Below are 13700 nucleotides of genomic sequence, written 5' to 3' on the forward strand. Positions count from 1 at the left end.
GAGCTCAAAGAAGGGTGAATGGCCAGGAGAAAAGGGGTAGAGAGGGGAGGAAGGGGTCCAGGCATGGACTGGGTGCAGCCTGGGGCACTAGCCTCCACCCCGTCTGCACCCAGCAGATACTCCTGCCCTCAGCTCCAGCCCCTCTCCACTCTTTCGTTCTCAGTGACCAGGGCACCCCGGGCCTCTGGGCCTCAGCCCGTGCAGAAGGCACAGGGCTCGGATGCAGGGGGTCAGACACAGCAGGTAGGAGGCCCCTGGGCCTGACCCAAGTCTCAGGCAGGTCCCATCTGCAGCCCAGGAAGAATGACCTGTGCTGAGGTCCCTCACTGGCGACTAGGACGGACCCCCAAACTGTGTGGGAGAGACCCCTGTGGTCTGCTGATCCCCGGGAGAGGTGGAGCTGCTACAGGGTCCTGAAGGCCAGATGGGCACAGTAGGCTCTCAGAAATGTCAGTGTCACCTGGAGAGACTGGACCCCACAGGGCAAGTGGGAACATAAGACATAAGGTGGGCCACTGCGGAAATCAGGCTGGCAGTTCTTCAAAGGGTTAAAAATCGAGTCCCCACATGACCCCACAATTCCACTCCTCGGCACACCCAAGAAAAATGAAAACACGTCCACACGGAAAAGTGCACACATGTCCACAGCAGCAGGATTCAGAGTAATCACCCAAGGTGGACACAGCCCAGGTGTCCATCGAGGGATGAATGGACACACAGCGTGCTCCATGTGGAACGTCACTCAGCCATGAACAGGAACCAGGCTCTGAAACTCGCTACCACGTGGGTGGACCTGGAACACGTCACGCTCAGTGACAGACGCCAGACACAAAAGGCCACTCAGTGTGTGACTCCATTTACATGAAACATCCAGAACAGGCTGATCCACAGAGACAGAAAGTGGATTCGTGGTTGTTGGGGGCTGGGGGAGGGGATGAGTGACTGCTGATGGGGACGGGACTTCCTTTTGGAGTGATGGAATGTTCTGGAATTAGTGGCGGTGGCTGCACAATGCTGTGAATATGCTAAAAACCATTGGACTATTCACTTTAAATAGGTGAACTTTTCTTTATGTGAACTGTATCTCAATAGAGTTTTTTAGTCTATAGTGAATGGAATAAATCCATTTCCATATGCAAAAGGACATCAGTCCCTCCGGCTCAAGCCCTGTGGTATCCATGACTCCTCATGACTCTATTCCAGACAGTTCAGAGCATCCTGAAATCAACGTGCCTTCTCTGTGCCAAACACAGAAACACAGAACAGGGACAAGGGCGAACCATCCCACCCCACCTTGGACGGGGTCCCAGAGGGAGCCAGGCCCACCACACGCAGGGCCTTTCCCAGCGCCCCTCGCGACACCCACACGGCGCTCTGCGAGAGATGGGATGGGCTGTTCTCTCCATGGTACAGAGAAAAGCCAAGGTCTGGACAGCGTGGGTAACGGTGGTGGGTGGCGGACAGGGACAGAACTGAGATGCAGACACCAACCACCCACCCGAGCCCATTCCTAACCCTGCACTACCCCGTTCCCCACACTGGGAAATGGGGGGGCTGTCCCTGAGGTCACTGTGCCTGGGTCCCTGGCACAAAGTCTCAGATCCCAATTCAGGGCTGAGACTGGAGCCCCCACAGCCCCGTCCCAAAGGCTCACCTGGTGACCTGTGTGCGGGTGTTGAAGTCCAGGGAGCGCATGGAGCGGAGGACTTCAATGCATCCCATGTACTGGGGGAAAGAGAGAACAAGGGGTCATCCGCAGAGGCAGAGACCAGCCCAGACATACCCCACCTTGTCCATTCTCCACCAAGCTCTCTGCCACCCCGGGTCCAGTCCTTTGTGCTGTCCTGTGGCAATTCCAGCCTGGGCCTTTGCACCTGCTGTCTCCCCTGCTATTCCCTTCCCCTGCCTACTTGCTCAACTTCAATGTCACCTGATGCTAAGTGAGTTTCTTCTCTGTTACTCTGTCTCTCTGGAGCCCGGTTGTCTCCTCCCCGGGTTCCATCATGTCTGTTTGTTTAACCATCTGCCCTTGTTTATGATCGTCTTCTGTTCCTCTAGAACATATGCCGAGGAGGACGGGGGTGGTGACCTCATTACTTCGGTGTCCCCACACCCAGCACAGGCTCTGGCAAACAGTAGGGACAGAGACCCTCTTGCCCACAAAGATACAAATGTTGACATCTCTGGCCCTTTACAGGAAAAGGGTGCTGACTCCTGGTCCAAGTGACCGTTCCCGTGAAGGGTAATGCACAACCTCAGAGTCAATACTGAGGGACCATAGGAGGCAGAAATGTCTTGCAGAGCTCCTGGGCCTCGACTCTGCCATGGGGGTGGAGGGCCAAGAGGCGACAGTGAAGCGATGCTGAGTGAGTGTCCCAACCCACACCTCGTCTGTGAAATGTCCAGAACAGGCAAATCCAGAGACAGAAGGTGGATTCGTGGTTGCCAGGGGCTAAGGCAGGGGATGAGGAGTGACTGTGCATGGGGACAGCGCCTCCTTTTGGGGTAATGGAATGTTCTAGAACTAGATGCAGGTGTTGGCTGCACAACCTTTGAATGTACTGAATGCAGCTGAATTGTACACTGCCAAATTATGTGACTTTTATCTCGGTTTTTATTTATTATTTTAATATATGTACCAAAATTTTCATTCCGAAATAACTTAGCCAGAAATGTACCCTGAAGTTTGTCACAAGCTATAAAGTACTCTTAACAGCTCCAGTAAACAATTGCATCAGCAGAAAGATCCTCGTCAAAATGTAAAATTACCAAAAATGATTTGCCATCTGTCATTTTCCAAGAGCAACTAACGTCACCTTCGGTTGTATCAATGGAAAATAAAATTGCTAAAAGCTGACGTTTTGGTGACCTATTAAACGAATGTGTAGAGAAACAAGCCTACTTGTTTGTAAATGATGAACTGCACACACCTTGACCTGCAACTCCATTTTTAGGACTTTATTCCACACGTGCACCAGCCCATGGGCTACCAACTTGCGTACAACTTTCTGTGTGGTTGGTCAAGGCTCCACCCTTCTCAAGGAGCCTGACCTCTATAAAGGTATCAAGTGCACCCGTGCCCCGGGGCAGAGGACTGGAGGTGGGAGACAGGTGGGCGGGGTGTTCCTGCCTGGGGTTCCTCCCTATGCATACAGCGGGGCAGCCCCTCGCCCCTCTCTTGCTGGTCCCCTAAACAAAGAACCTGCTCTGCAAGCCCTGCCTGCCCCTGTCTCTCTTCAAGTACCCCCTACAAGCACACCACTCCCTTCCCGCTGGGACCTGCAGCACTGAATGTATTTGCAAGAAATTGGAGATACCCTCAAACTCCAACCACAGGACCTGGCTCAACAGATGCAGGGTTGCTGGACCCAACACAGGATGCCCAGTTATGTCTGAATTTCCAAAAAGCAATGAATAGGGTTTTTTTTAGCATAAGTATGTCCCAAATAGGGCATGGGACACAGTTATGCTAAAAATTATTCATGTTCCTTGGAAATTTAAATTTACATTAACTTGGAATGGAAGAGTATGCCATCATAAAAAGAAACAAGACATTTCTACGTATATTTCTATGAAATTATCTCCAAGTTACAGTGTCACGTAACATGAGCAAGTTGCCACACAGGGGACGTGGTGAGGTGGCATGTGTATGCAGAAAGCAGTGAGGACTGTATGTAAGGTATGCACATGTGTACAGCGGATGCGTGTCTGTGTGTGTCTGCATACATGTGGATACAGTAGGTCAAGCAGGAGGCCAGTGGCTGCCAGAGGAACTGATGGTGCCGATAGACTGTGAAAGTCCCTCCCTCCACCCATGCCCTTGGTGGCTTGTGTGGCCAATGGGACGTCAGCAAATGTGACGCACACAGAAGCTGACAATGTGTGAGTGTCTGGAACTTGTCTCTGGTGGCTCTCAGAGTCCTGGACCACCTCCAAGTGCTGGAGGGTGACATTGAGCCAGCTGCCTGGGAATGAGGCCACCGGAGACCCTCACCCCCAGCCAACCTGCAGAGTCATAAGAAAAAACAAATGCCTATGCCTTACTCCACTGAGCTGTGGGGCAGCTGGTGACACAGCAAAAGCTCATGAGAGGAGGGCCAGCCCAAAGGGAGTGGCAGGTGCCAGGCCCAGAACTGGGAACCAGTGTGGGGAGACCACTGATCCACTCAGTGTGGAGGGAGCAAGGAGAGATGGGAGGACATACGTAGGTAAGCAGGACCGGGGGCTATGACAAGGGGTTGAGGGTCACTATGAGTGAATTGGGGAGCCACAGGAGAGTTTTAAGCAGGGAAGTCAACTGAGTTGCCTTGCCTTCTGTTGGATGGGTGAGTGGATGGATGAAGAGGATAGACTGATGGATGGAGAATGAATGAATGGACAGATGAGTGGACGGATGTACAGATGAGTGAATGGATGGATGGATGGATGGATGGATGGGTGGACGAGTGAAGGATGGATGGATGAGTGGATGGATGGATGGATGGATGGATGGTGGGTGGATGGATGGATGGTGGATGGATGGATGGATGGATGGGTGGATGGATGGGTGGATGGATGGATGGATGAATGGGTGGATAGATGGATAATGGATGGATGGGTGGATGGATGAAGAGGATAGACTGATGGATGGAGAATGAATGAATGGACAGATGAGTGGACGGATGGACAGATGAATGAATGGATGGATGGATGGATGGGTGGGTGGACGAATGAAGGATGGATGGATGAGTGGATGGATGGATGGATGAGTGGATGGATGGATGGATGGATGGATGGATGGGTGGACGAGTGAAGGATGGATGGATGAGTGGATGGATGGATGGATGGATGGATGGTGGGTGGATGGATGGATGGTGGATGGATGGATGGATGGATGGGTGGATGGATGGGTGGATGGATGGATGGATGAATGGATGGATAGATGGATAATGGATGGATGGGTGGATGGATGAAGAGGATAGACTGATGGATGGAGAATGAATGAATGGACAGATGAGTGGACGGATGGACAGATGAATGAATGGATGGATGGATGGATGGGTGGGTGGACGAATGAAGGATGGATGGATGAGTGGATGGATGGATGGATGGATGGATGGGTGGGTGGACGAGTGAAGGATGGATGGATGGTGGATGGATGGATGGATGGATGGATGGTGGATGGATGGATGGGTGGATGAATGGATGGATGGATGGATGGGTGGGTGGACAAGTGAAGGATGGATGGATGAGTGGATGGATGGATGGATGGTGGATGGATGGTGGATGGATGGGTGGATGGATGGATGGAGAATGGATGGATGAATGGATAGTGGATGAAGGATGGATGGATACTGATGGATAGGTCGATGAGTAGTTGGATTGATGGATGGAGGATGGATGAGTATATGGGTGATGGGTGGGTGGACAGACGGACAGATGAATAGATCAGCATGGACCATATGTCAGGCACGGGCCAGACATATAGAACTCAAAAGGAATTAGCCTCCAGGACTGGTTCTTCCACTGCATAGACAACCTTGATGGGACCCTCCCTCAAGCAGACCGTGCATCTCCGGGATGGGTGTCCATGCCAGGGTCTGGTGCCCCAGGGCCACAGGGTGAGGGAGTCTAATTCAGGCACCTGCCTCAGGCTCACCTGTAGTTAACATACAGCCCCTCTGTGTGGCCAGAATCCTCCTGCGTGCCCTCAGTCTCTCCCTGGATGAGTTGTGGGGTGTGTGGGCCCAATTGCACAAATAAACTGCACAGAAGAGGCAGGGGGTGTAATATTCTCCGGCCCATGGCAGCTCACGAAAGGAGACGCGCTATCCTGTAGGGCTGAGAACTCAAATGCCTGTGGGACCCGCAGGTATGGTGAATACAGGAGGCAGATTCAGCAGAGTAATGACACTGGTAAATCCCCAGCATTTACTGAGCACTTACTACATGCCAGGCTCTGTTGTGAGCAGCTGTGTACATTATCTTTTAATCCACTCCACCAAAACCACGTTCTATGGGGCAATTATTACCCCTCGGGAAACAGAGACCCAGGGAGGTTAATCAGCTAAACATGACGCAGCTTGTGGGCAGCAGAGCTGGGACTCGAACCCGCACCCTTGGGTTCCTGCACATGTACTGCTCACCACTCACTATAGGGAGGGGAGGGGACTATGGCAAAATGCATATCCCACGCCCCGGAAGGGCCCCATGGTGCCAGGCCATCTGGTTTTTTATAAAAAGACCAGAAATCCAGGGCTTTTGTGTGAAATCCCCCAATTTGTGAATGTTGGTGCTATGGTCTGAATGTGTGGTGTCAGGAGGTGGGGACTTCAGGAGGTGATGAGGTCACAGGGATGCAGCCTCATGAATGGGATCATTGCCCTTGTAAAAGAGACAGGAGAGAGACCCTGCCCTGTCCAGCAAGTGAGGACACAGCGAGAAGACACCCCTCTGCGATGATGCTGTCACCAGACCCTGAGCCTGCGGGCGCCTTGACCTTGGACTTCCAGCCTCCAGAACTGTGAGCAATAATGTCTGTTGTTTATAAGCCGCCCAATCTATGGTGTTTTATTATAGTATCCCCCAGGGACTAAAACAGTTGGCAACAAAATGAATTTTTATTTTTGAATTGAAGGCAGGAAAAAAAAAAGGCAGAAGTCAAATTCAGCCTTGGGCCTACCCAGCAAATATGACCTCCAACCAAGAATCACAAACTCTCCAAACACCAGCTGTGATGGTTTGAACAGTGACCCCAAAAGAGATGTATCATGTCCTAAGCCCCAGAATCTGTAAATGAGACTGTATTTGGAAAGGGGGGGTCTCTCAGACACCATTAAGCTAAGGTTCTCGAGATGCGATCATCTTGGATTCAGGGTGGGCCCTAATCCAGTGACTGGTGTCCTGGTAAGACAAAGGCAGAGGGAGATTTGAGACTCAGACACAGGAGAAGCCACGTGAAGACAGGCAGAGACTGGAGTGATGCGGCCACAAGCCCAGGGACACCTGGAGCCCCCAGGAGCTGAGAGAGGCCCAGGAAAGAGTCTCCTTCCAAGTCTCCAAAAGGAACCAGCCCTCCTGCTGACAGCTTGATTTTGAACTTCTGGCCTCCAGAACTGTGACAGAACAAGTTTCTGTTGTTTTAAGCACCCCCAGTGTGTGGAACTTTGTTATGGTGGCCCCAGGAAACTCCAACAGATGGCTTCTCTTCCAACTTTCCCCTTTGCAAATGCAGAAACTGAGGCCCAGAGAGAAAACACGACCCAGAGCCCACCCTAGGACATTATGGGGAGGGAACTGTTTTACAAGTGGGTAAACTGAGGCCCGGGAAGGGGAAGGGGCCCGGCCAGCCACACTCACACAGCAGGCCAGGGCAGATGTGGGGTGAGAGCCAGGTGTCCCCCTCCCAGCCTAGGAGACCTTCAATTCTCCACCACTTTACCCCGATTTCAGTCCCTGGGTCCCACCTCCATAGGTTTTGCCATATCTGCACAGGAAGCATTTACTTAATATTTTCACTTTAAATAAACTCCATTTATAAACATAACTGAATTTATTTCTAAAGGAAACTGCGGGAAACAACCCAGTGTCCATTTACGGATGAATGGACACAAACAGCATGGTCCCTCCACACAGTGGAACATCACTCAGCCACGAACAGGAACGAGGCTCCGACAACACGCTACACGTGGATGGACCTTGAACACGTCACACTCAGACACAACACACAAAAGGCCACACAGTGTGTGATTCTATTTACACGAAATGTCCAGGCCGCGCTCCCACCAGAGGCTCCAGAAGAGGAGCCCTCCTGCCCCTTCCAGCGTCTGGTGGCTCCAGGTGTCTCTTGGCTGGTGGCCACGTCCCTCCAGTCTCTGCCCCCGCCTTCACAAGGCCTTCTCCCTGTGTCCCTGTGTCCCAATTTCCCTCTTCTTATAGTGCATTAGGACCCACCCTACTCCAGCACGACTTCATCTTAATTAATTACATGTGCAAAGACCCTTTCTTCAAATGAGGTGATATTCTGAGGTTCCAGGCGGTCATGAGTTCAGGGGGACACTGTTCACCGCAGGACACCAGGTGATCAAGGCTTCCAGCCCCAGTATCAGGATAAACCGACATCCTGGGCCCCTGATATGACAATGGGGGAGAACTCAGCCCTCTAACGGACGTTATTGGTAAAAATGGTCACTTTTGAATATGGATGGAGAATTTGACAACAGCACCGCCCCGGCGCTAAGGTCCCCGATTTTGTCCGTTACATCGCGGCTAGTACAAGAGGACGCTGCGTGTCAGGGGAACGTGCCTCGGCTGCTATTTCTTCCGGTTGCTTACCAGTAACAATGACAGTAATAATAACGGTTCACGCGGAGAGAGCATGGCCAGGAGCCACCGCAGGGTGCAAGTCACTGGTGCATCTCGGTGACAGGCGTTCTCTGCACTAATCTTTCTTCCATAACTTTTCATCTTGATAGAGTTTCAAATTACAGAAGCTACATGTACTGTACTGTTCTTTATTTTCTGTAACTTTGGAATTACTTCAGATAAATTTTTTTTAAGTTCAATCACCCTGAGACGTGCTGACCCAAATGCCTCCCTGGCGTCCTCCTGGCGGGGACATCTCCTCTGCCTCTGGCTCCAGCTCCTGGGGCTGGTGCCCCCGGCCGTGCGCTCCATGGGGCGGTACCTTCCCAGGGGAGCTGATGGAAACGTGGGGCCTTTGGTTGTCACAAGACTGGGGTACCCCGTGGCCATAATGGAGAGGAGTCTCACATTGATGCCAAACTGTCCCCAAGGACTTCAGAGTGTCCTACTGAGCATTCGTGTATGTGGCAAACCCTTTGTGATTACCACGCCTCAAACCCAACTCCATTTTACCCATAGCACTAGATAAAAGGGCATTTTTTGCTTGTTGACTTTTGCTGTGGTAAAATACACATAAAATTTACCATCTTAACCCTGTTTAGTGCACAGCTCGGTGGCATTAAGCACATTCATGTGGCTGTGCAACCATCACCACCATCATCTCCAGAACTTTCTCACCTTCCCAAACTGAAACTCTGTCCCCATTAAACACTCACCCCTCGTCCCCCTCCCCAGCCCCTGGCACCCCCCATTCTACTTTCTGTCTCTGTGGATCCAACGACTCTAGGGACCTCCTGTGAGTGGATCACACAGTGTTTGTCCCTGTGTGACTGGCTTGTGTCACTGAGCACAGTGTCCTCAAGGTTCATCCACGTGGTAGCGTGTGTCAGACCCTTGTTCCTTTTCATGGCCAAGTAATATTCCAGTCTGTGGATGGGCCACACCGTGTTATCCAGTCATCCACTGATGGACACGTGGGTCGTTTCCACCTCTGGGCTGTTGTGGATCCTGCTGCTGTGAGCTCAGGTGGACACATCTCTCTTCGAAACCCTGCTTTCAATTCTTTGGGGCATACACCCAGGAGTGGAATTGCTGGATCACACGGTAATTCTATATCCAACTTTTCAGTATGATTTTAACACGCACTGAATTTAATGGAACTATCATGGAAACTGACAGAAGCCTTTATTTTGTGCCATTCAGACTTGACCAAGTGTTGTTCACTATTTTAGAAATCACACTGTCCGCAGCGACCCCAGCGGTGGTGTGTGAGTTACTGGAGTAACACACCGCGTCCATCTGCATTTGTGGCTGTCCCGTGAACGGCCACCTTCATGGAGGTGCAAGCCTCTGTCTGGGTTGTTGTGTTTCTAGACACTTACATGCTGAAAAATATTTTACATTGTTACGAATTGCCTACATTGTGTTTCACAGTTTTTATCACAGTTGGGGCATCATATTGATTTGGGGAGAAATAAACGCATAGGTAAGGGCCAGCCGTGGCTCACTTGGGAGAGCGTGGTGCTGACAACACCAATTCAAGGGTTAAGATCCCCTTACCGGTCATCTTAAAAAATCATAATAAATAAATAAACGCATAGGTAGGTGTTTATATATGCATATACATCAGGGTTCCATTTCAGCAGTGGGGGGTTACGAAACGCCACGTACTGGTTAATCCAATAGGACCACAAAGGTGTGCGTTGCTGGTTGTTTTCAGACCCGAGTGTGCACCACGGATTTCCGGGCCCACCCCAGGGTCTCTTATGCTGCAGGTACGGGCTGGAGCCCGAGCACCTGCATCCACAGTGAGCTCCCAGAGGTTGCTGCTCTGGGAACCACTCGGTTCATCGTTGTTTATGTCAGTTTGAGGATCCCATTTCCCCGGCATGAACGAGGTTTGCCATTTCCAGCCAACGAAGTGTGCGTGGGGGTGGGGAGAATGGTGGGGCCTTTACAAAGGGACCCAAGGAAGGGATGGTCTCCTCTTCCTCCGGGGAACATGGTCGGGTCCACAAGTGACGCCCGTGCTGACTGTGAGGGTAGCTACGCCAGCATGCTGAAAAGGGAAATAACCTGGATCTTTAGGGATGCTGTCACGGGCAGAATCCGTCCACCCTGGAGCCACCCCACGCCTGGCTACACCCTGCCCCGTGCCTTCAAGAAAAAGGCTGCGTTCGCGTCTGAAAACATCTCAACTCCACGAACCTCTCGCAATCCCCCTGCACATCACCAACGCAAGAGAACCACACGCCAGAAAGGATCGAGCGGCACTGGGCCCTGGCCGTGTCGCTGACGTGTGTCCAACTCTGTGTCCGTCCCCGTGCCCAGCACTGGTCTCGGTGGGCAGGTCCCCGTCTTTCTGCGCTCCATGCACCAGGAGCAGAGCCGGGCACACACACGAAAACCTTCTCTCGTGAGGAACTCATGAGTGAGGGCCCCTCGAAAAGCAGAAATCTCTTATCAGCAGGACTTCTGTGGCAGGAGAAGCCCAACGTGTCAAATCAGTACATGCGGAAGGAACATGGGACTGCTTGTCCACAGATCTTGGCACAACCTCTGGCTTCCCCGTGGCCTGTGCCCCACTGCTCTGTTAACAGCCAGATTTTGCTCAGACATCTACCCCTTCAGATACGGTCCAAAGATCGGGGATAAAGGGCCGAGCCTGTGGCGCACTTGGGAGGGTGAGGCGCTGGGAGTGCAGCGACGCTCCCGCCGCAGGTTCGGATCCTATATAGGAATGGCCGGTGCGCTCACTGGCTGAGTGCCGGTCACAAAAAAATAAAAATTTTAAAATTTTTAAAAATTTAAAAAATAATAAAAACAAAGATCGGGGATAAATATTCGTCTGGAACTGAGCCATCCAACAGAGAAGCCACCTGTCTCCTGTGGCCATTTAAATTTAATACATGATTAGGTAAATTGAAAAGTTAGCTGCTCAATGCAAGAGCCACATTTCAAGGGGTCGGTAGCCACACATGACCGGCGGCTACCACTCTGGACAGCGCAGACACAGAACGTTCTGTCGGGCAGAGTTGGGCTGCGGAGAGTCATGTGACACCGCTCTGGCCAGTGAGACCCGAGGGCAGGTCAGCTGGGGATTTCTGCGCCAAGTGTCCTCATTCACCAAGAGAGACCGCCGGAAGCAAGGGCTCTTTTCTGCAGGTCCACAGACGCCATCCTGTGACCAGGAAGGAACGCGGGTGCCAGGCTGGAGTGCTAGTCCCCCATGGCTTCCCTATTACAGCACCACAAACTGGGAAGCTTCAAACAACGGAGGCGTATCCCTCATGGTTCTGGAGGCCAGACGTCAGGGATCAAGGCGTGGCACATCGGGGCTCCCGCCAGAGGCTCCAGGCAAGGGTCCCTCCTGCCTCTCCCAGCTTCTGATGGTGGCCGTCAGCCTTGGGGTTCCCTGGTTTGTGGTCACATCATTTTAATCTGTGCCCCCATCATCACACGGCCTCGATCCCTGTGTGTCCACACACAGCTTTCTTTCGTTTTCTCTTTTTTCGGTGGCTGGTGGGTACAGGGATCGAACCGTGGACCTTGGTGTTATCAGCACCACGCTCTAACCAGCTGAGCTAACCAGCCAGCCCTCAAATGTCCGTCTCATGAGGATACTCGTCACTGGATTTAGGAACCAATCTACTCCAGGGTGACCGCATCTTAACCGATTACATCTGCAGAGACGCTATTTCCAAATAAGGTCTCATTTTGAGGTGCTGGGTGGATACACATTTTGGGGAGACACTATTCACCCCAGTGCAGATGGAGACAATCTGGATCTGTGATGAAGTCTCCAAGCTGCTGAACTAGGCAATCCCAGAGCCGCCAATCTCGGGGCTGAGTCTCATGAGAGACAATTGTGTCCTTTCAGCACTGAGCTGCACTGAGTCAGGTTTGTGGAAACTCGCAGCCAACAGCACCCAGTGCCAGGACCTTTTCCAGCAGAGGGTTGTCAGGCAGGTTCCTTGACTCTGCTGTGCCTCAGCTTCCTCATCTGTGAAATGGGTAGAAAACCTCAGGGTCGTGAGTAGGATTCAAGCGAGATCTCCATAAAGCATGGGACACAGTGCCAGACTCAAGGTTCGTGCCTAGCAGAGCTCAGGTGTGCCCGCATCCGCATCCCTACTCTCCAAGCTTCCACCTGCTCATCTGCAGACAAGGATCAGGACGGTTTTGTGAGCATTCTGCAACGTCAGGGAGGTGAGCCCTCTGGTGTATGTTTCCTCTTGCTGCTACAACAAGTTACCACAACTTTAGTGACTTAAAACAACACACATTTATTCCCGTACAGTTCCGGACATCAGAAGTCTGACACGGGTCTCACTGGGCCAAAGCCAATGTGTGGCAGGGCTGGTCCCTCCTGGAGGCTCCAGGGCAGGACCTGTGTCCTCCTTTCCCAGCTTCTAGAGGCGCCCGCAGCCCTCGGCGTGTGGCCCCTTCCTCCATCTGCAAAACCAGCAGCGCAGCGTCTTCTGGTCTCTTTCTGACTCTGACCCTCCTGCCCACTCTTATGAGGACCCTGTGAGGACACAGAGCCCCAGATAACCCAAGATGATCTCCTATCTCAAGGTCCTTAATGTCATCCCATCTGCAGAGTCCCTTCTGCCATGGAAGGAAACATATTCACACGTTCTAAGGATTAGGACGTGGAGGTTTGGTGGACATTTAGGGGTCATTATTCTGCAGACCACACTGCTGGGGGACCAGTGGCCAGTGAGTTCTAGCTCTCATGGGAGCAGTCTTAGCTTTGGGTCTTGGCCCTGGCTTTTCACTGAGCAACCTCAAACACAACTCTGCCTCCCCGTGCCTCAGTTTCCCCACCTGTAAACAGGGGTGGCACATCCTATCTTGGGCGGAACAGTCCTGTGTGATTTGGGGTAAGGTCCCTGCCCTGACCTCTTACTTCTCTGTAAACCAGGAGGGAGTTACCTGGCTCTCACTTTGCCTGGTGTGACTCAGGTGCCAGGAGACAGCGGCTCCCAGGGGAACAGAGCTGGGGGCTGAGGCTGGTTCAGGTTCCACGGGACCCTCACTCTCCAGTCAGCTGGGCTCAGGGCCCCCTCCCATCAGCCAGCAAGTCCCTGGGCTCCATCTCCAGCACAGACCCTGATCCCCCATCTGTCCCTCCTCCTGAGTTCCCTATCCTGACCCTGATGCCCCAGCCTCCTGCTGGGTCTCTCTGCCACCCTACCAGCCCCTCTGCTGAAAACCATCCGAACCCAAGCTTCTCGCCGAAGCCCACAAACACCTCAGTCCTCCTCTTCTCTCTCCACAAGCTCCAGCCACGTGGGTTTCCTCGCTGTCACTCAAACACGCCACGCTCATTCCCTGCCACAGGGCCTTTGCAC

At 52.3% G+C, this 13700-nt stretch overlaps 1 protein-coding gene across 2 annotated transcripts in view; it reads right to left on the reverse strand.

The window, feature by feature from the left end:
• Nucleotides 1–13700, reverse strand: part of SHC2 (SHC adaptor protein 2) — a 28223-nt gene that overhangs the window by 11943 nt on the left and 2580 nt on the right. For both annotated transcript variants that reach the window (XM_063112500.1, XM_063112499.1), the window contains exon 2: nucleotides 1655–1725. In XM_063112500.1, coding sequence (XP_062968570.1) covers nucleotides 1655–1725 — 71 coding nt within the window. The remainder of the gene's footprint in view (nucleotides 1–1654; nucleotides 1726–13700) is intronic.

The sequence above is a fragment of the Cynocephalus volans genome, chromosome 10 (assembly GCF_027409185.1).
Source record: "Cynocephalus volans isolate mCynVol1 chromosome 10, mCynVol1.pri, whole genome shotgun sequence".
Classification (NCBI taxonomy): Eukaryota; Metazoa; Chordata; class Mammalia; order Dermoptera; family Cynocephalidae; genus Cynocephalus; species Cynocephalus volans.